Genomic DNA, 22,103 nt, shown 5'->3' with positions numbered 1-22,103 from the left:
ATGCTCAATGACTGCTGAAATATGCTCAATGACTGCTGAAATATGCTGAATGACTGCTGAAATATGCTGAGTGATTGCTGAAAACTGCTGAGTAACAGCTGAAATCTTCTGAGTAACTGCTGAAAGGCTGCTGAAATCTGCTGAGTGACTGCTGAAATCTGCTGAGTAACTGCTGAAAGGCTGCTGAAATGTGCTGAATAACTGCTGAAATCTGCTGAGTGACTGCTGAATGACTGTTGAAATATGTTGAGTGACTGTTGAAATCTGCTGAGTTACTGCTGAATGACTGCTGAAATATGCTGAATGACTGCTGAAATCTACTGAGTGATTGCTGAAAACTGCTGAAATCTTCTGAGTAATTGCTGAAAGACTGCTGAATTCTGCTGAAATCTGCTGAGTAACTTCTGAAATCTTCTGAGTAACTGCTGAGTGACTGCTGAATGACTGTTGAAATCTGTTGTGACTGCTGAAATCTGCTGACTGACTGTTTACATTTGCTGACAGTTGAAAACTGCTGAGTCAATGTTGAAATCTGCTGACTGACTATTTGTTTAAATCTGCTGACTGACTGTTTAAATATGCTGAGTCATTGTTAAAAATCTGCTGAGTGACTGCTGAAATCTGTAAATGTTTTAGCTCGTTCGAGCTGCAGGTATCTCACCTGTCTCTCCGTTTGTCCTCCAGATCACCAGTAAGAGTAAGGAGTCCATCTGGGAGCTGATCAAGTCCCTGCTGGACGCCTGGTCTGGATGGGTGGTGATGCTGCTCATCGGCCTCCTCTCTGGTCAGTCTCACCCAGAACCAGAACATTGAGGGTGTAGACGGAAGGTTTCCTTCCAACATTTCAGATCATGTCAGCCTGCAGAGTTGGTTCTCCATGTTTCTGTCAGGGTTTTCCTGCTCGGTAACAGAAAAGCATGACCTTTGACCTCACCTGAGGGTTTGTCAGAGGAGCAGCGCGTTCTTCTTGGCATAAAAGAGACGCACTCAGGTCTCACCAGAATAACAGAAGCTGTAGAAGTGGTCTCAGATGGACCGACCCGGGTTGTCCTGCTCTCCTCAGGTACTCTGGCCGGAGTGATTGACTTGGCGGTGGACTGGATGACGGACCTGAAAGAAGGCGTGTGCCTGTCGGCCTTCTGGTACAGCCACGAGCAGTGCTGCTGGACGTCCAACGAGACGACGTTTGACGACCGGGACAAGTGTCCTCAGTGGCAGAAATGGGCGGAGCTGATGACGGGCCACACGGAGGTGAGGATCGGAGATGAGTTCCTCGTGAACTTTACGGAGTTTTCAGCACTTTTAACGTGGTTCTGGTTTCAGGGGGCCGGCGTGTACTTGTTGAACTACTTCCTGTACGTCCTGTGGGCTCTGCTGTTCTCCTTCCTGGCCGTGTCTCTGGTGCGAGTGTTCGCTCCGTACGCCTGCGGGTCGGGAATCCCAGAGGTACCGGACCGCCGGAGCTGATGCTCAAACTGCTCAGAGGAAGATGTCGCAGGCTAAATGAGAAAATACGTACTGGTGTTGGACCGAGACGTCTACCATCGGCTGGTTTTGTTTTTTAACAAATATATTTTTCTCAGTTGGACTCCGGTGTCATTTTAAGACCAACCAGGACATAAATAACTTCCACTGTAACCAGATTTAATGAACCCACAGAGTTTTACTCACAGATCAGCCGTGGAATTTAATCACATCTGTGTTTTAGGTTCGCCCTTCAGCTCTTAGACTGACTGACAAACAAACCTCTGTGCTGCTTTTATCTAAATATCTGTTTTCCATGAAATGCTCTTCGTTTAGATCAGAGGTTCTGCTGACGAGGCTCGATTCATCCTCTTTGGACCTTTTTTTTAAATCTGTAAGGTCGCAACGTTAGGTTAGGTTTCCTAACTGTAACGACAACTAGAGAAATTTCATTTCCTGTGAAAAAGTAATGATTATTGCTGAATAACTTGCTGAAAAACAGCTGAAATTAGCTAAAAACTTGCTGAAATGTATCTGAAATAGAAGAGCAAGCACAATAAAGCAGAGAGAATACATATTTGCTGAATTAGGTTTAAATAAGCAGAAATTAGCCACAAAAAAAAAAAAGAAAAAGAAATTGGCTAAAAAAGCTGAAATTAGCAAAGAAATAACTGAAAATTAGCTGAAAGGCAGAAAGAAGCTTAAACAACCAGAAGAAAGTAAAAGGAGCTGAAATGAGCTGGAAAAAAATGTGGAATTAGCTGAAAAATCGAAATTTAACACAAAACAGCTAAAGAGTAGCTGAAATGGCAAAAAAAAAAAAAAGGCTGAAATTAGCAGAAATAATTTAATTAGGCTGAAAGTCGCAGAAATGAAAACCTGAAATTATCTGAAAACAGCTGAAATTAACTAAAAATGCTTTAAAAAAAAGTATCCGAAAATGTAGAACAAGCTTCATTTAGCAGAATAAAGCAGAAATAACACATTTGTTGAAAGAAGCAGAAATCAGCACAAAAAAGTGAAAATTATCGTAAAAAGCTGAAATGAGCAAAAATAATAATAGAAAAAATGGCTGAAAAGTAGCTGCAAAAGCAGAAAGAAGCTTAAATTACCAGAAGTACAGTAAGTGACGAGAGCACATTTTTGCTGAATTAAAAAAAAGAGAAATGATTGCAAAAAATGTGGATTTAGCTGAAAAAGCTAAAATTAATATAAAAACTGCTAAATAGTAGCTGAAATTGTAGAAAAAGCTGAAACGTGCATAAATAATCTGAAAGGAACATCATGAGCTGAAATTAGCAGAAATAATTTAATTAGGCTGAAAGTAGCAGATTAACACAAAAAACTTGAATTTATCTGAAAACAGCTGAAATTAGCTAAAAGTGTTAAAAAGTAGCTGAAAATGTAGAACAAGCTTAAATTAGCAGAAGAAAGCAGGAAGAAAATGAGCACAAAAAGTGAAAATTATCTGAAAAACGCTGAAATTAGCAACAAAAAAAAAACAGCTGACAAGTAGCTAACAAAGCAGAAAGAAGCTTAAACTACCAGAAGGAAATGGGAGAGAGCACCTTTTTGCTGAATTAAATAAAGGAAGTTTTTAAATTGTTGTAAAACTAGAATTAATTGGAAAAGCTAAAATTAGCATAACAACTGCTAAATAGAAGATGAAAAAGCTGAAACTTTCTTAAATAAACTGAAAGGAGCATAACAAGCTGAAATTAGCTGAAAGAAGTTAGATGAAGCACAAAAATCTTCTAGTTAGCAGCGAGAATCTAAAAGGAGCATAAAACAGCTGAAAGTAGCTGAAAAAAAGGTTAAAATTTTCACAAGGAAGCTGAAAGAAGCTGAAGCAGAACAAACTGAAAGGAGCAGTAAAAGGTTGTAAACAGATTTGAAGGATGAAAAATGAAATCAATTCATTTTCTTTGAGAACAAAAAATGTCAGAAAAGGCTAAATATTTCAAAAAGCTAAAGTTGCACCAATACCAAAAGTCACAGCAGGATTGTCCTGAAAGAGCTGAACGTTTTATGATTTGTTGAAATAGCACAAAAATTGTGGAAGGAGAAAAATGACCCGAGTGTAAGTGTTTGTGGCGACACCTTCTGGTTCTTTCCTCTCTGGATCAAAACACCTAAAGACACGAATGAGTGTCAATCATCTGTAGTTGGTTTGATGAAGGCTGAAGGAAAAATCCTGGTGCATCTGAGCTTTAAAACCCTGAGAACGTCTGAGAAGTCCTGGATGTCTGATGTAAAATGTGGAAAAGAACTGCTACTTTAGCTTGAAGTTCTCGGACGTAAACTTTGCCGTCATCCTGCGCAGATCAAGACGATCCTCAGCGGCTTCATCATCCGGGGCTACCTGGGGAAATGGACCCTTCTGATAAAGACCGTCACGCTGGTTCTGGCCGTGTCGTCGGGCCTGAGTCTGGGGAAGGAGGGTCCTCTGGTCCACGTGGCCTGTTGCTGTGGGAACCTCTTCTGCAGCCTCTTCTCCAAGTACAGCAAGAACGAGGGGAAGCGGCGGGAGGTGCGGTGCAGCTAACGGTTCCTCGTTACCCGGTTCTGTAGATAAACGGTAACGTCTGTGTTCCTCCTGCAGGTACTGTCGGCGGCGGCGGCAGCTGGCGTCTCCGTGGCGTTCGGAGCACCCATTGGAGGAGTTCTGTTCAGCTTGGAAGAGGTCGGTGTTAGTCCGCCTGAAGTTTCTCCTCAGGGATCAGAACCCTGAGAACTCTGGTGTTCCTCCTGCAGGTCAGTTATTACTTCCCTCTGAAGACTCTGTGGCGGTCCTTCTTCGCCGCGTTGGTCGCCGCCTTCACGCTGCGTTCCATCAACCCGTTCGGAAACAGCCGCTTGGTTCTGTTCTACGTGGAGTACCACACTCCCTGGTACATGGCCGAGCTGGTCCCATTCATCCTGTTGGGAGTGTTCGGCGGACTCTGGGGGACCCTGTTCATACGGGCGAACATCGCCTGGTGCCGGCGGAGGAAGACCACCCAGCTGGGGAAGTACCCAGTTCTGGAGGTCATTGTGGTGACGGGGATCACCGCAGTCCTGGCCTTCCCCAACCCATACACCCGGCGCAGCACCAGCGAGCTCATCTCCGAGCTCTTCAACGACTGCGGCGCCCTGGAGTCCTCGCAGCTCTGCGACTACGTCAACAACCCCAACATGAGCCGGCCCGTGGACGACATCCCCGACCGCCCGGCCGGACCCGGGGTCTACAGCGCCATGTGGCAGCTCGCACTCGCCCTCATCTTCAAGATCGTCATCACCATCTTCACCTTCGGCATGAAGGTCCGAAGTTTCCTCCCGCGTAACGTTTCGACCCAAACGAATAAACATTTTTTTGACAACGGCTCTGTTTCGTTTCAGATCCCCTCAGGTCTGTTCATCCCCAGCATGGCGGTGGGCGCCATCGCCGGCCGGATCGTCGGTATTGCCGTGGAGCAGATGGCGTATCACCACCACGACTGGATCATTTTTAAGAACTGGTGCCGACCTGGTGCGGACTGCGTCACACCGGGGCTCTACGCCATGGTGGGGGCTGCCGCCTGTCTGGGTGAGCGAACGGACCGAAGAGTTTAAAAAACATGGAAAGTTCTACTTCCTGTTGGGTTCTCTCGCAGATTAAAGCTTCTCGCTGCAAAGTGAAGACCACGGCTGGTCTTCGATGGATTCAGCCATGTGCTCTGTCCCCCGTCGCCGATTGAAAATGCGGAATTGGAAATACCCTCCGTCCGCCCATCCATGAATGTTATGAGCGCGATATCTAGAAAAGTAAATGAGGTACCCACTTCCATTTTGGTGTGTGGCTGCATCAAGACATATTAATGGTTCCTTTCGAAAATTGGGATTCCAGGTTCAAATCCAAGATGGCTGCCACCACATATATGTAAACCTTGTGAGCTGGATGACTTGAAAAATAATCAACAGACCAACATCCTTGTTGGTGTGTGGCTGCATCTATACTTATGAAAGGTTCCTTTCAAAAAATGGGGTTGTCACTTCAAAATCCAAGATGGCTGCCACCATATACATTTTATATATATATATATATATATATATATATACATAAACGTTCATACATATAAACCAGCCACACCAATCATTTGAGAAAACTAAGGGTTCTAGTTTTTATATTGCTTTAAAGTATAGTTTCCTCAAATGATTGGGGTGGCCGAGGATTATGCCATAGTATCTGAGGCCACCGTTGGCCACCCCCTGGCTCTGCCTGTGGGTGGATAAAATTGTTCCCTCTGCTCGCCAGGATCTGTTACTCTGTGCTGCCTCGGACTAGATTAAAATAATCCCCACCTCTTTTCTTCCAAAGTGTAACTCCTGCCCCCCTTGAATATCTCGCACCAAAAACATTTAGGTTTACTTGTTTAATTCCAGTCTAGAAAAAACGCTCGTCTCAAAAACATTCACTCTTCAAATCCTTCAGCGACGGGGGACGTCGGCTTGTTTACACTGAGTGCAGACCTGTATTTTAGAGTTTTATATCGTTTGGCTTAGTTCAGGAAAACCTTCTTGTTTTAGAGTTTCTCATGAGTTCTGTTAACACGGCTGATGTTGGCGTCTTTTCAGGGGGCGTGACCCGCATGACGGTCTCCCTTGTGGTCATTATGTTTGAGCTCACTGGCGGGTTGGAGTACATCGTTCCCCTCATGGCTGCCGCCGTCACCAGTAAGTGGGTGGCGGACGCCTTCGGGAAGGAGGGCATCTACGAGTCGCACATCCAGCTGAACGGGTACCCGTACCTGGACGTCCGTGACGAGTTCACCCACCGCACTCTGGCCACAGACGTGATGAGACCGCGCCGGAACGACCCTCCTTTGGCCGTCCTCACGCAGGACGGCACCACGGTGGAGGACGTGGAGACGCTCATCAAAGATACCGACTATAACGGTTTCCCGGTGGTCGTGTCGCGGGAGTCAGAGCGGCTGATTGGCTTCGTTCAGCGCCGCGAGCTCACCCTCGCCATCAGTAAGACCGTTAACACCCAAGTCTGTCCGCCAGGTTTTGATGTGATGTCACAGACTCCGCCTCCTTCCTGTCTGTCCACAGAAAACGCTCGTCAGAAGCAGGACGATGTGGTGAGCAGTTCCGTGGTCTACTTCACAGAGGACGCTCCGCAGCTGCCTGCCAGCAACCCCCAGCCCCTGAAGCTGCGCCGCATCCTGAACCTGAGCCCCTTCACCGTCACAGACCACACCCCCATGGAGACGGTAGTGGACATCTTCCGCAAACTGGGCCTCCGTCAGTGCCTGGTCACGAGGAGCGGGTCAGGGAGACACTTTCTTTTACTTTTCTCACAATTAACCGTCTGTAATGACTTAGCCAGTTTATATAATGTGGCCAGCAGGGGGCAGTGTGAGATAAATAAAGTGGGGTAGTGGTTACAAAGCCCATGTTTTTACAGGTACACAAACGCATCATAGCTAAGCAGGTGTCCAAAATCCTCAATGGTTCCCAACACACGTCCTTGAGGAACACCAGCCTGCATGTTTTGTTTTCTTGCACCAGCACACCTGATTCAGTGAATTAATTACTTCCTCGTGTTCTGCAGAAGCCTGTCAAACACCCATTCATTTAAATCAGATGTGTCAAAGCAGGGACACCGCTAAAACATGCAGGATGGTGTTCCTCAAGGATCACGGTTGGGAACCATTGTGCTTGATGTGCCTCAGTGCTTTGTAAATAAAATAAAATAATAAACTTCAAGTAAAGTTTAAAATAAGAACATATAGACTTTTTTCAAGATTAGATTTGATCCCTTGGGAAGATTCCTTCAGGGAGATTAAAATTCCAGCAGCATCGACGTTTATTGAAGAAAAATGTTGGACTAATTTGCAGGAGATGTAAGAAATTGAAATAATAAAAGGAAATTAAAGTCTAGGTGAAACGGCGCTACCTGTTGTCAATTATTACACTTTCACTACAATTTTAATCACAACTGTTAACTAAATTATAATCAAAAGCTCTAAATTGATTACAAATATGTTGTTTTATTATTTAATTGTTTGTGCGGCTGAAAGTGCAACTAGAGAAATTTCACTTCTGCGAAAATCCAGTGTGAATGTTTATTGCAGAAGAACTTCCTGAAAAATAGCTGAAAGTAGCTAAAAAAATGCTGAAATGTAGCTGAAAGGGAAGAACAAGCCTAAATTAGCATAAGAAAGCAGAAAAACACATATTTGCTGAATTAAGTTTAAATAAGCAGAAATGAGCACAAAAATTTGGACGAGACCTAAAAAAAATTTTTTTAAGCTGAAAATTAAAAAAATAGCTGAAAAAGCAAAAAGAAGCTTAAACTACCAGAAGGAAGCTAAAAGAACTGGAATGAGCTGAAAAAATATGGATATAGCTGAAAAAGCTAAAATTAGCATCAAAACAGCTAAATAGTAGCTGAAAGAGCAGAAAAAGCTGAAACTGGCAGAAAAAAGGGTGAAAGGAGCATAACAAGCTGAAATTAGCATAAGTATGTTAATTAGGCTGAAAGTAGCAGAAATTAACATGAAAAACTTGAATTTATCTGAAAACAACTGAAATTAGCTCAAAAATGTAGCTGAACAGATAGAACAAGCTTAAATTAGCAGAAGGAAGCCGAAAGAACACGTTTGCCCAGTTCGACTGAAAGAAGCAGAAATGAACACAAAAAAGTAGAAATTACCTGAAAATAGCTGAAATTAGCAAAACAAAACAAAGAACAGCTGAAAATTAGCCACAAAACCATAAAGTAGCTAAAATTACAAGAAGGAAGTGGAGAGAACACACTTGTTGAATTACCGTATTTTTTGGCCTATAAGGCGCACCAGATTTTAAATGTGCCTTATAGTCTGAAAAATATGGTAGGCTGAAAAAAGTTGAAATGATTCAAAAAAAAAAAAGAAGTGAAATTATCTGCAAAAGCTAAAATTGGCATAAATACAGCTAAATATAAGCTGAAATAGCAGAAAAAGCTGGAACTTGAAGAAATAGTCTGAAATTAGCAGAAAAAAATTAGAAGCACAAAAATGTTCTAGTAAACCGAAAGAATGTGAAATGAGCACAAAACAGCTAAAAAAATAGCTGAAGTAGCTGAAAAACGTTTACATTTGTAGAAGGAAGCTGAACCAGAACAAAATGTGAAAGGAGCAGTAAAAGGTTGTAAACAGATCTGAAGATTTTGAAGGATGTAAAATGAGTTCAATTCATTTTCTATGAGAACAAAAAATGGCAGAAAAAGCTAAATATTAAAAAAAGCTGAAGTTGCACCAATACCAAAAGTCCTAGCACCCTTCCCCTGAACGAGCTGAACGTTTTGATTTATTTTTTGTTGAAATAGAACAAAAACTGTGGAAAGAGAAAGTTGACGAACAACGTACCGAATAGTTTAAGAAGTCGGAATAATATTAAATATAAACGGAAAAACAATAGTGTGAATGCTTAATAAGCGTTCACACTATTGTGATCAAAGGCTCGAAATTGATGTTACTTAATTTTTTTAAATTGTAATTAAATGGAATAATTGTTTCGACTGTTTAGGCGCCTGCTGGGCATCATCACGAAGAAGGACGTCCTGCGACACATGGCCCAGATGATGAACCAGGATCCAGAGTCCATCATGTTTAACTGACTTCGCACCGACGGCTGTAAATACACCTGCTTCTTTAGCCCCGCCCACCCCATCACTGACACCGACCTCGTGCATCGAGCATCTCGTTTATTTATTGCAGCTCGTTTTCGATTGAACAAAGGAAAGACTTAACGATGACGGAAAGGTCAAAGCTCCTGAACAAACTTGAAGGTCTGTAACAAACTAATTTTTATTTTTTCGTGTTTCTCACCGTTTTGTTGAATTAAAGCTGCTTCCAGGTCTTTTGGTCTGTTTATCAAACACGTAACTTTATAAAATAAAAAATAAAAACCTGTGAAATGTTACATTTTAGTGGAAAGACTGGAGAATCACTGGAAGTTAAAAAACAGGGACCAGTTTCACCGGAGATGAAGCGTTGTTAAATTGTTTAAATGAAAAATGGACTTCAAGTAGTATTTTTTTGTGTGTATTATGGTGGCCCTAAGGTGTAAATGAACAATATTTGAAAAAACGGAATTACATTTGAAAAAACAGAATTACATTGAGCCAAAGCGGAAGTGGCCAAAGCGGAAGTGGCCAAAGCGGAAGTGGCCAAAGCGGAAGTGGCCGAAATTGCATTAGAAAAAACATAATTACATTTGAAAAAACGGAATCGCATTTGAAAAAATCGGAATTACATTACACCAAACAGGAAGTTTTTTTTTTTTTTTTGCTTTATTAACAGCATAAAACCAAACAACAGAACAATATACAGTACACACACCACAGAGATACAGTTAGCAGGCTATCCTTTGAACTATATCTCCGTTGTGTGTGTACTGTATATTGTTCGGTTTTATGCTGTTAATAAAGTAAAAAAATAAAAACTTCCTGTTTGGCTTAATGTAATTCCGTTTTTTCTAATGTAATTCCAGCCACTTCCACTTTGGCCACTTCCGCTTTGGCTCAATGTAATTCTGTATTTTCAAACGTAGTTCTGTTTTTTCAAATGTTGTTCATTGACACCTTAGGGCCACCGTAGTTTCTAGTTGTTTTGATGTTTTTTTTATGCTGCTGCCATTTTCACACGAGTGCTGCCAAGTGTTTTATTCATTTTAAAGTATAAACTAAAACTGGAACGTTTTTATTTCTGCGTCAAAGGAAGCTGCACGTTTGTTTGTTTTCAGCTGATTTAAACGCTATTAAAATGTGAATTCGGGCGCGAAATGGTTCTTGAACGCATCATTCAGCTCCTCGCTGTGACACTAAAACGGTTCAAAGTGTTTTCCTGTTAAACGATCAAAGCATCAGTGTTTGTGGCGTCTCTGAAACTCCACTTGTTTTTAAAGGTCGTCTGTAAAAAAATTATTTATTGTGATTTTTTAACATTTATTTTAGTCAGAAGTGATCCTGTTGTTGAGGTCCGTTTGTTTCAGATTGTTGCTGAGAAAGAATTCACTCACATGCACTTTTTGTTTCTGGTTTGTAAAAATGGGGAAAATAAACTTTAAAACTCATTTAAGGTTTTGTTTTTTGTTTTTGTTTTTTTTTTGCTTATTGAATTTACTCAAAGTGACCTTTTCAAATGTTTTATTTTTCATTTTTGTCTTGTAGAACCAGTGTGACGATCAAATGTCCTACATTTTTCAGGTCAATGAATGCATCATAGTTGCATACTTCAAATCCCCCCCCAAGATTAATAAATCATCTATTCATTGATCCATCATCCATCCACAGAGTGATAAAGATTAATAATTAAGTTTTTTAAAAGTAGCTTTTAAATTGTCCGTCTGTTCTTCTATCCATCCATCCAACCAACCATCCATCCATCCAACCAACCATCTATCCTTCCATCCACAAAGTGATAGTTTCATAAATATAAGCTTTTAAAAGTAGCTTTTAAATCATCTTTCCATCCATCCATCCATCCACCAATCATCCACCATCCATCCAACCAACCATCCATCCATCCAACCAACCAACCATCTATCCATCCATCCACAAAGTGATAAAGATTAAGTGTTTTAAAAATAGCTTTTAAAATTGTCTGTCCGTTCATCCATCCAACCAACATCCATCCTTTTTTCCATCCATCCATCCATCCATCCATCCACAGTGATAAAGTTTAATAATTATAAGCTTTTAAAAATAGCTTTTAAATCTTCTGTCCGGTCATCCAACCAACCAACCATCCATCCATCCATTCATCCATCTATCCATCCACAAAGTGATAAAGATTGATCATTGTTTTTTAAAAAGTAGCTTTTAAATCATCCATCCATCCATCCAACCATCCATTCATCCATCCATCCATCTATCCACAAAGTGGTCCTCCCCAGAAAATTTTGAATAAAGTAGATGCCATTTTCTGCATTCTGGTGTATTTTAATGGGTTGTTAAAGGGGTTTAACAGGTTTTTACAAGTTGTCTACATTTGCCTACATTTGTAAACACTGCTTCTGTCAAGCATCCTACACCCCCCCACCCCCAGTGGTTCCGAGCCAGCTCTGCTCTGCAGAATTCACTGTCCGACTCCACATGTGAAACCTCCAGGCACCTCCTCCGTCTGGTCATGGTGGCTGCCTGTGGGCTCCTGCCTGCGTACGACTGCCTGGTTAGCTCATCACTCACTCTTATCACTCTTAGGGGCGGAGGTTTTTTAAGGGGCAGCTCTTATGTGATTGTAAGAAGCTCGTAAGTAACTGTTGTGTTTAAAATGAGTGTTTATGTTTTTTTCTGAATTAGGCTGAAAAAAGTTTAAATGAGTGCAAAAAATGTGGAATCAGCTGAAAAGGCTAAAATTAGCATAAAAACAGCTAAAGCTGAAATATCAAAAAAGCTGAAACGCATAAATAAGCTGAAATGAGCAAAACTGAAATTAGCAGAAGCACAAAAATGTTGTAGTTAGCAGAAATAATCTGAAATGAGCACCAAACAGCTAAAAAAAACAAAACAAAAAAAAAAAACAGCTGAAAGTAGCTGAAAAACAATTTAAATTTGCAGCAGGAAGCTGAAAGAAGTTGAACCAGAACAAAAAAAAGAAAGGAGCAGTAGAAGGTTGTAAACGGATCTAAAGGTTTGAAGGATGTAAAATGAACTCAATTCATTTTCTATGAGGAAAAAAGTGTTAGAAAAGGCTAAATATTTCAAAAAGTTAAAGTTGCACCATCCTAGCACCGTTCTCCTGAACGTTTTGATTAATGATTTGTTGCAGTAGCACAAAAACTGTGGAACGAGAAAGATGCTGAAAAACATACGGAAGTAAACAGGACGACAATAGTGTGAATGCTTCATAAACAGTCACACAATAATGGCAGGACATTTTGCCTGTGTACTTTTTATGTAATTCAAAGCTAATGTTAATGTTAGATGTACACTCCTTCTGTCTTCTCAGACCCCCTATGACCCCCCTCGTGGCTCAGAATTGGCAAACGGGCCACCAGTTGATTTTTACTACATTAGCTTACTGGTCTATTTATTTTATGTGTTAAACACTTCGGTTTAAGCTCTGACTCATACGTTGCATTCTTAGTCGTATATTCTGGGTGTAATTCTTGTTTTTGGTATTTTTTTAAATCGGCCATGAATGTGTAGTTTAGCTGTGGGCTTCACAACAAAAAGTAAAAAGAAGGGGGACAAAAGAATTGTGTTCTTAAGGCCTGGTATCTTCTTTATTTAGTAATTCGTTCAAACCCAAATCCAGTTTAACTTCCTGTTTCCTTACCAAGTTTTCCACTTGGAGCTTAAAAGAGAGGTACGAGTTGACCAAGATACCCAAATATATGTAGGAATCGACAATTGGAGCACCATTCGAGGATAAAATCGAAGGAAGAACCGCTGGGACTGACTCCTGTTTGAAAACGGCATCCCTTTGGTTATGTCTGCGTTTAGGACAAGTTTGAGAAGGAACAAATCTGACTGGATGAAGTCAAAAGCGGATTGCAAAAGCTGGAAAACTATCAACTGTTTTAGCTCGACAATAAACAACGGTGTCATCAGCATAGAAATGTATGGATATAAGAATATAGGTAATACCTTTATTCATTTATTCACCCTTTATTTATACAGGTGAATCCCATTGAGCCTCATTTACAAGAGAGACCTGATTCTAACGAAGAGTGATGACAACAGTGGGCAACAAAGACAGTAACAGACAATCATAAAGGATGCGTACGAAATGAGATTTATTTTAATTTTTTTAACAAGTGAAAATACACTGCCTGGTTAAAAAAAAAGTCTCCACCTGGTTCCACCTGGATTTAACTAAGCAAATAGGTACGAGCCTCCTATTAGATAATTACTGAATGGGTGATTATCTTTCAGCTGGCAACAAGTTATTTAACCCCAACTGGTGCAATGAGTTGCTTCTCATTTCTTAAACAACCACGTCAAAAGACACATCGCGTGGTCGTGGAAAAGATGTCAGTCTGTTTGAGAAGGGTCAAATCATTGGCATCAAGCAGAGAAAACATCTAAGGAGATTCAAGAAACTACTAAAACTGGGTTAAGAACTGTCCAACGCATTATTAAAAACTGGAAGGATAGTGGGGACCCATCGTCTTCAAGGAAGAAATGTGTCCGGAAAAAAATCCTGGATGATCGTGATCGGCGATCACTTAAACGTTTGGTGAAATCAAATGGAAGAAAAACAACAGTAGCACTCAGAGTTATGTTTAATAGTGAAAGTAAGAGCATTTCCAAACGCACAATGTGAAGGGAACTCAAGGGATTGGGACTGAACAGCTGTGTAGCCTTAAGAATCACTAATCAGGCTAACTGGAAAAAAAAAAAGTCTTAAATTTGTTATGGAGCATAAAGATTGGACTCTGGAGCAATGGAAGAAGGTCATGTGGTCTGATGAGTCCAGATTTACCCCGTTCCAGAGTGATGGGCGCATCAGTGTAAGAAGAGAGGCAGGTGAAGTGATGCCTAGTGCCTATGCAAAATCTTGGTGAAAAATTAATGCAACACTGGATGGAAATAGATCTTGCGACATAGCAGAAGCTTAATGAAACAATGCCACAGTGAATGCATGCCAATCAAAGCTGGCGGTCCTTTTTTTTGGTGGCAACATTTTTTTTTGGTCAGGCAGTGTAAAATGGTATAAAGAAAATGTAACAAAAAACAGCTATAACGTAGGGCAGTGTCCTAAGACTGAGCCTTGTGGTACACCATTGTTGACTGGAGGAAGTACCATTATGTTGAACACATTGCCTCCGGACCGGTCTGAGAGATAGTGAACCAGTGTGAGTATACAGGTAGTCTTGGCATAATAACGGTTTTAAAAAACGATTTGGTTTCTGTTTTTTTCCACGGTACCCACGGGCACGCTTTTTACTCCCCCTTACTTTAAAAAAAGCTGCTTCTCCCTTCCCCCCATTTGACTTGGAGCTCAGGAAAACTTTCACAGAATAACACCGGATATTAAATTTTATCATTTCAAAGTAAATGTCCAATGCCGAACGTACACGAAATTCTTGTTTGAATAAAGAATTAAAAACAACATAAACGATTTTATTTGCGCTTTAAAGTCATATTTCTGTTCAAATGGTTGATCCGAGTTAGAAAACTGCAATTTCAATGCCTCTCTTTAGCAACTAAATGTTTCGATCTTTTATTTTGAACGTAATAACCGGAAGTTCCGAGCTTTCTAGCCTTAACTTAAAGGCGGTCTCCTCCAGAGCAGCAGAGATTTAGGAATGTGGAACCCAGCGGCAACGTCACCCTCAAACCGCTCGGGGTGTCGTCGATGAAAAACTTTTTCTTGAAGGCGGTCATTCAACGATACAACTCCCACTGTAAGTTAAAAAAAAGAAATAAATCCTAATATTACTAGATAGTTTTTAGTGATGCTTAATTTAAAGTTTTCTGTAAAAAAAAAAAAAAAAAAACGTGCCTCCGAGTCCAACTGTCCGTTAGCTAGGCGACGTAAGTTGTAACAATTAGCTGTTGGCGCTGAAAAATGAAGCGTTTTGTATTTAGTCGTAGCCTCAAGTCGTATCTTGTGTGTTTAGGACAAGTTCCAGCGTGTCTCTTTATTGTTTAGGGAGAGAAGAAGATAAAACAAAAGCCTGCCCCGACGTGAAGTCATCGTTTCAGACGTGAGGCGGACGCGTTAGCTGCTGTTAGCGACGACGTTCTCCCCTCGCGCGCACACTCTCGAGTAAGTTCTTCTTCTTCGGTTTTAAAGCAGGCTCTGTGGGGACGTACATTTGGCTGATTGCCTGCTGTGTTTTGGTAACATTCCTCTCTCCAGGGACGCTGGTCTCTGTCTCCATGGTAACCGGCTGGACGCCCTGCCTGTCGCCGTGAAGCCGCTGGTGAGGGGGCGGAACCCGGCAGAGGATCGAAGGGGACTCGGTTCTTCTCGGGCACAGCCGGTGGAGGATGGTAAGCAGGGCTGCTTCACCTTCTTCGCTTGTGGCGGCGTGAACTGATCAACCTTTCCGTTTCAGCCGTTTCATGATGGAGTCTACTACCCCTACAGCAGCGACACCCAGGGGACCCACTCCTCAGCGGGGATCCCCTCCCTCCTGAACTCCCCGCTCAGCCAGCAATCCGCAGGCATGACTCCGTCCAGCGGCGCCTCCGCCTTCCTCCCCTTCAAATTCCGTCCCCGCCGGGGGAGCGTGGACTGGCGGCGCATCAACGCCGTGGACGTGGACCTGGTGGCGAGCCAGCTGGACGTGGACGCCCTGCAGGAGCACGTCGGCACGGTGGCCTTCTGCAGCCTGGACGGCGAGCGGTGCCAGCGGTGCCAGAGCCCCGTGGACCCGGCGCTGGTCAAGCTCCTGCAGCTGGCCCAGCTGACGGTGGAGTGGCTCCTGCACTGCCAGGAGTTCCTCAGCCTGAACCTGCGGGCGGCGGAGGAGCGGCTGGCGGCGGCCGGCAGGGAGCGGGAGCAGCTGCTGGCTCTGCACGGGAAGCAGGAGGAGAGGGTGAGGACGCTGACGGCCGAGCTGAAGCAACGCAAGAAGATGATCCGCACCCAGCAGTCCCTGCTCGCACCACGAATCATCAGCAGCCACAAGGTAAAACCACCTCCACCCCCCACCTCCATCACTGCTGATGAGATTTATTCACAGCTCCAGCCTGCGCCGATCATGTCTTTGTCTTAAATGCAGTTGTTTCCTCTAAAGCCCACTTAGCTGATGAGCACACCGCTGTCAGCCCTGAAGGGAAGGGTTTAAATAACAGATGGTGTCTGTCGTTTGAGAAAATCCACTTACACACTCACAAAAACACCGAGACAATAATCAGAGCGACGGTCCGACTCCCCCACCCCCTCCTGTGTGTGTGTGTTTTGTCAGAAGCACAGCTCGTACTCTGCTCTTTTGAAAAGCACCGATCTGAAACCTCGTGATCTGTCGGCGACCTGGCCCGGATGTCGTCAAGGCAACGGCTCTGGCGTTTCACAGTTGCTAGGTGTGAGGGCAGGAGCTCGGCTAACCGAGCCGGTTCAATAATTGATTGAGAGGCTGAATGACTTTAACGCTCCCCCTCGGTGTCACATGGCAGCGTTTGGTCCCGCGCGGAGCAACAGGATGTCGGCGGCATTTGGTGTCGTGCAGAACGGAGTCCCGGACGCTGCTGTGAATGCGGCGTGTGATGCGTTCGAGGCTGGTGTCGGCATCACTGCCTGCCTGGAGACTTGACGAAAAGAGGCCGTTTCTGCAGGCGGCGACGAGCTTGACACCGGGGGCTGCGGGCGTTGTTGCCAAGTAAACACTAAACACAAACAGAATTATCTCGACAAAACTGGGAGGACTTGACCGAGTTTAAATCAGCTCGTTCAAGTTTAGTCCACATAGACTGCACCAGGAAGAAGGTTGCTGGTTTAATTCTTGGCTTGGGCTTCATTGTAATCTCAAGGTTTCTTTATTGTCATTCACATGAGGTGGAAAGAAATTGTGTACACAGGGTCGCAGTTACATCCAACAAAAGTATAAATAGTGAAGAAAGACACAAGATCTTAGACAGGGCTATTCAACTGGCGGTGCGCGGGCCATTTCCAGCCCGTGGGTGACTTCCAGGGCCGGCCCAAGCCTCCATGGTGCCCTAAACAAAATTTGGTTTGGAGCTCTATTTCTGTTGATAATGTGGATTACTGCAATCAACAGTCAGACGATCAGATCACCCACCTAACATGAACTCATTGCAACTCTGACAGTCCTGTTTACGTTATAAACTATATGTTTATACTAAAAGTAACAAAAGAAAGGAAAAAACACCAGTATACAATGTATTTTACAGCAAAAGTGTCATCTTGTTTATTATCTTTGGTTCCAAAGAACTGCAACAGTAATGTTCAAAATAATTTGTAGTGCAAGATCAACAACAAACGGATAAAATAACTTGGATGCATGAATATAAATTAAATTGTGCAAAAACAGACAAAATAAAATAAAATACAGTATTTCCCCTAGTTAACTTGTCATGGCGGGGTGCTCATCTCATCCACGATTTTTATTGACTGGGGGGGGGACAGTTTTTGATTGGGGTGGGGGGTTCAGCATGAGGGAAGAGGCGCCTTTAGCTTTTTAGCTAGAGCGCTTGTATTGCGCATTGCTAGCTCAGCGTGGCATGTTTGAGTTGTGCGCTGTTTATACAGACGGTTTTTGAGTGTGTGGTGTTCAGCTTGAGAGACGAGGCAATGTGAGCGCTACCTTTAGCTTTTTAGCTAGAAAGCCTGTATTTCGCGCCGCTTGCTTAGTGCTATGTCGGTGCCAGGTGGGGGGGTGGCGCAAGTTTAGTTTGGTAGGCGGGGTGCTCGGTTCTGTTGACGAGGTGGGGCACCCCGCTTGTATAATGGTAGGAGAAACACTGCAGTTAAAATAAACTTAACATGCTCTGTTCAGCTAAATACACTACACAGTGTTGCTCGCTGCTTCGGCTGTGCTGAAAGTGAAAGTTAAGGTGAACGGCCACGACTTGAAAGTAGTTTGCATGCGCCCTCTGCTGGATATATCGTACATTTATGCCTTTTGCAAGTAAGGACACAGCTTGTCCCCGGTGTTTATATTGTCAAGTTATGGGACAATTATCATCGATACCAATATGTCCTTAAACACCCTTTATTCTCTAAATGTTCTGTGGTTGTGGCACAATAACGTCATCAGTGACATCACTGCGTCAAGTCACGTTTCCAATCATTTTCCATGAAAAATTTCCAATTTGGAATATTTCCAAACTTCCCTGAAGTTCCCTGAGTTTGGAAAGTGTCTGGAAATTTATTGCAAATATCTTGGAAATGCTACTTTAAGGCAGACGGTTTGAGGTCCGAAGTCGTGCTACAGAAAGGTTTTGCTCTCTTTGTAACTCTGGCTGTACAAAGTTACTCAACTGAAGTTGGACCTTGGGGGTTTAAATTAGCAAATGTCTCACCAATGACTAGGCCTGTCGCAATAAATCAATTAATCAATTAATCAATTAATCGCATGATGAATGAAAATTATCAACCTCATTTTCATTCATCGGCTTTATCGTTTCTTCGTGTTTCTCTCTTTCTACTGAAGACACGGCTCAACTCCGGTTATCTTCACTGACCCCTCACTTTCTCTTTTCCTCTTTAAAACCTGTTTTAATCGTCCAAAATTACATTTTTAGATTGTTAAAGCAGCTACGCTGAGAAGCTAAGCTACGAGCTAAGCTAACAGGCTGACCTCGGGAGGGAAAAAACTCTGTCTTGTCAAAGCTCCAAAACCATTTTTCTTAAAGAGACACGCTGCTCGCTCCCTCACTATCCATCCTTCGGTTTAACCAGTCTTACTGCCATCCGGTGGTCAAAAAAAAGTTACTACACTCAAAATTAACCAACATTTCTTCTTTAATTTGTCAAATTCCAAACAATATTATTGTTTATCGCGATAATTTCTGAGACAATTAATCGCCCGGCAAAATTTGTTATCGTGACAGGCCTACCGATGTCGTCTGTTTTGTTCTGTTAGTGTCTGCACTGTGACAAGTCCTTCCTGAACTCCTCCTTCCTCCAGAACCACATGCAGCGCCGACATCCTGATGAGCTTCAGATCCGTAAGTCCACCCAGGTCTGATCTGGAGGATGAAACGAGGCGAGCGTTTCACGCTTGGTTTTCTTGTCTCGTGCCCTTTCAGAGCTGCAGTCCGACGGCGAGAAGCAATCTCAGATCGAAAGCCTCAAACAGGAAATCAGCAGCCTGAAGGAGCAAATAGTTCAGCAGCAGCAGGCTTTGCAAACCAAAGTAGCCGAGGTAACGTCAGAAATCAGTGAGATTTATCTGTTGTTTCACAGATCTGACCGTGTGTGTGTGAATCCAGGAAAAGGAGCAGCAGAACATGCACAAGGAGCTTCTGCGAGACCTGGAGCGCTTCAAGGCGGAGGAGATGGCTCGCATGGACCGGAAGATTGAGGACAGCCGGGACGGGATCCGCCGGGAGATGGAGTTCCTGTACAACCGCAACATTCAGGCTCTGAGCGTACGACAAGGACGCCGCTCGTCTTCACGCCAACTCAAGACGAACGTCCTTTCATTGCACCCGTTTCCATCCGCAGGAAGTAAGTCAGACGCCCAAACAGGACAAACCCGTCGGCTCGGTGAGCCCGCAGCCGGAGAGAGACGTGGACGCGTACAAAGACGTGCAGCTCCAAGCTATCCAAAAGCTGGAACAGCAGATGAAGAAGCAGGTCGGAGAAGAGGGAAAGCTGCTGAAAACATTCAGGTCTTTTAAAGTGGGGTTCTGTGGAAACTTTTATGAACAGTCAACGTTTAACCTGTTGCAGATGCCTCTTTGAAGCTCATTTTTTCAAAATATGGATAATGAGCTAACGGCTAGTCCGAGCAGGGCAAAGATTAAATAAAGTGAGCTATGCCATCTTAAAAAGACTAAAGGAAGGCGATAATATTTTTGACAGTGTTTATTGTTAGCAAAATATTGCATGTATCATTATGACTTTTTTAAGATTGCAGTCGTTTCAAGTGAGCAGCACTTTGCTCTCACTTTGACTAGCCGTTAGCTCATCAGTCTAGTCAGATTTACACTCCGTCTCCGGACAGAGGTGGTTGAAACGCTATCTGCAACAGGTAAGACTATAAATGTTCATAACTGCTCCACATAACCCCACTTCAAAAGATTTGGAACTATCCCTTTAAGATGTTTTGTACAACACTAACGGCAAATCTTTTTTTTTTTTTTTTTAGGATAAAAAGTGGGAATCCAGACTGCAAGACATTAAAGATCAGCATGAGTCTGAAAAGAATCAGGTGGGTATCCTTGACCCCCCCCCCCCCCCCCGCATGTGTCCGTCTCGTAGAAACGGGTCAGTCAAGAACTCGTGCTGTCGCCCTCCAGCTGCTGGACAAGCTGAGCAGGATGCAGTCGTCCGTGACGGAGCACCAGCAGCACAACCGCTGGCTGCAGCAGGAGATGAGCAGGAGGCTGCAGGAGAGCGAACAAACCATCACGGCTCAGAGGGAGCAGGTCAGTTCGTCTCACTCCGGGTCCGAGTGGTTCTGTCGGGGCAGGAAGTGAAGCCTTGTTCAGGATATCCTCCATTTTCTGCTGTGTTGATGTCTTACAGTACTATAGGAAGTTAGTAGTTCATTGACAACGCTTTAATCACACAAACTACTTCATTTAATACTTAAACGGGTTTTGGTAAACGTCTAAAAACAAATGAAATTCCTTGTAAATAATTATCTTTAAAGGATAAATTGAACAAATGAAAACCGTAATCTTCATCGGTCAAGTTCAGAGTTTCTTGTTGAGCAGTTCAGGTCTTTATCAGACGACGTCGCAGCGGTCCTGACGAGCACTAGTAGCTAAAGGAGCGCATCAAAGGTGACTATAGGAACTGCATTTTCTACAAAAATGCAGTTCGAACGCTGAGTTCTGATTGAAGTACAAAATGCTAACTTACAAAAAACACAAAACTCGAGTTAAGATGCCAAACCTGAGCAGTAAGTTGCGTTTTTAAAAGAAAAATGTCTTGAAAGCTAAATGTAGCACAAAGCTAGCTAACAATGAAAATGCTAACTGAAAGCTAACAGTAAAAAAATGCTAAGTAACAGAAAGAAAAAGCAATCTTTTGATATTACTGTTGCAAAGCGTTAGCTAAAATTAAAACAGTAGCACAACTCAAAAGGCTAGCCACATGTTGGGTTTTTAATTTAAAATGATTAACCAAAAAAATTCCTAAATGTAGCGCAATGCTAGCTAACAATAAAAAAAATCCTAGCTAACGGCTAACAGTAAAAATTCTAAACATTTTCTGTGCTGTTTTTTTCATTGCAAAGCGTTAGCTAAAAAAGAACAAGTAGCACAACTCCAAAGGCTAGCTGCATGTTGCGTTTTTAATTGAAAATGTTTAACCAGAAGAATATCTTGAAAGCTAAATGCAGCACAGTGCTAGCTAATGGGGAGTGGTGGCGCAGAGGTTAGAGAAGATGTGCCTGTGATCGGAAAGTTGCAGGTTCAACTCCCCGGACTAAAATAAATAACAATATAAAACATGCTAGCTAAAGGCCAAAAGTAACAAAATGCTAACTAGCGATAACTCGAGGAATTGTATTTTCTATATAAATGCTAGCTGCTACCTAACTGCAGCAAAACTAGCATAAAGTGACCAAACAGAAACACTAGGTAAAAGTACTGTATTGCTAGCTAAAAGTAGCAACATGCTAACCACAGGTTATATTTTTAATCGTGAAAACTGTTCAACCAGAAAAATGTCCTTGTTTTTTACAGATAAGGACTGTTTCTCGTAATCCACCCGCTAAAGTGGTCGAAGTACCAGGTATGAGTTTTTCTACAGTTTACTGTCTGCAATAAGCCACAAACCGTTCCTAATTCAGAAGTGCGCGTGTAAAGTGGCACATCTGGATGATGACTGAATGAAACGATTGTGTTGTTTTCTAGTTGCCGTCACGGCTCCGGCCCCAGAGCTCAAACCAAAGAGAGTCGGACTCGGTGAGTTGGTTGCACGACCTCTTTGGGTTACGAGCGTCGGCTCCTGTGCACGAAGGACTTCACAGTTCCTGAAGCAGTGATGTCACCAGCACTCCCGTTTTAATACTCGCTTTTTTTATTTGACTTCTGA

General features: G+C 42.8%; 2 protein-coding genes across 2 annotated transcripts in view; both read left to right on the top strand.

Annotated features, from left to right (window-relative positions):
* The window catches only part of clcn4 (chloride channel, voltage-sensitive 4), a 10,312-nt gene extending 786 nt beyond the window's left edge, over nt 1-9,526 (top strand). Inside the window, exons 3-12 of the mRNA XM_037696474.1 lie at nt 685-784; nt 1,064-1,251; nt 1,324-1,446; nt 3,788-3,994; nt 4,067-4,147; nt 4,219-4,764; nt 4,843-5,029; nt 6,058-6,456; nt 6,538-6,754; nt 8,998-9,526. Of these exons, the coding sequence (XP_037552402.1) occupies nt 685-784; nt 1,064-1,251; nt 1,324-1,446; nt 3,788-3,994; nt 4,067-4,147; nt 4,219-4,764; nt 4,843-5,029; nt 6,058-6,456; nt 6,538-6,754; nt 8,998-9,088 (2,139 nt within the window). The 3' untranslated portion in view covers nt 9,089-9,526. The remainder of the gene's footprint in view (nt 1-684; nt 785-1,063; nt 1,252-1,323; nt 1,447-3,787; nt 3,995-4,066; nt 4,148-4,218; nt 4,765-4,842; nt 5,030-6,057; nt 6,457-6,537; nt 6,755-8,997) is intronic.
* Nucleotides 9,527-15,304: 5,778 nt separating this feature from the next.
* Nucleotides 15,305-22,103, top strand: part of dzip1 (DAZ interacting zinc finger protein 1) — a 20,293-nt gene continuing 13,494 nt past the window's right edge. The window contains exons 1-11 of the mRNA XM_037696750.1: nt 15,305-15,336; nt 15,406-15,418; nt 15,484-16,059; nt 18,976-19,060; nt 19,142-19,257; nt 19,325-19,483; nt 19,560-19,691; nt 20,206-20,268; nt 20,357-20,485; nt 21,752-21,800; nt 21,923-22,024. Of these exons, the coding sequence (XP_037552678.1) occupies nt 15,305-15,336; nt 15,406-15,418; nt 15,484-16,059; nt 18,976-19,060; nt 19,142-19,257; nt 19,325-19,483; nt 19,560-19,691; nt 20,206-20,268; nt 20,357-20,485; nt 21,752-21,800; nt 21,923-22,024 (1,456 nt within the window). The remainder of the gene's footprint in view (nt 15,337-15,405; nt 15,419-15,483; nt 16,060-18,975; nt 19,061-19,141; nt 19,258-19,324; nt 19,484-19,559; nt 19,692-20,205; nt 20,269-20,356; nt 20,486-21,751; nt 21,801-21,922; nt 22,025-22,103) is intronic.

Source organism: Nematolebias whitei, chromosome 23, assembly GCF_014905685.2.
Source record: "Nematolebias whitei isolate Nwh7 chromosome 23, NemWhi1, whole genome shotgun sequence".
NCBI classification, from domain to species: domain Eukaryota; kingdom Metazoa; phylum Chordata; class Actinopteri; order Cyprinodontiformes; family Rivulidae; genus Nematolebias; species Nematolebias whitei.
Note: the sequence above shows the minus strand (reverse complement) of the source record. Positions and strands in the feature narration are given on the sequence as shown.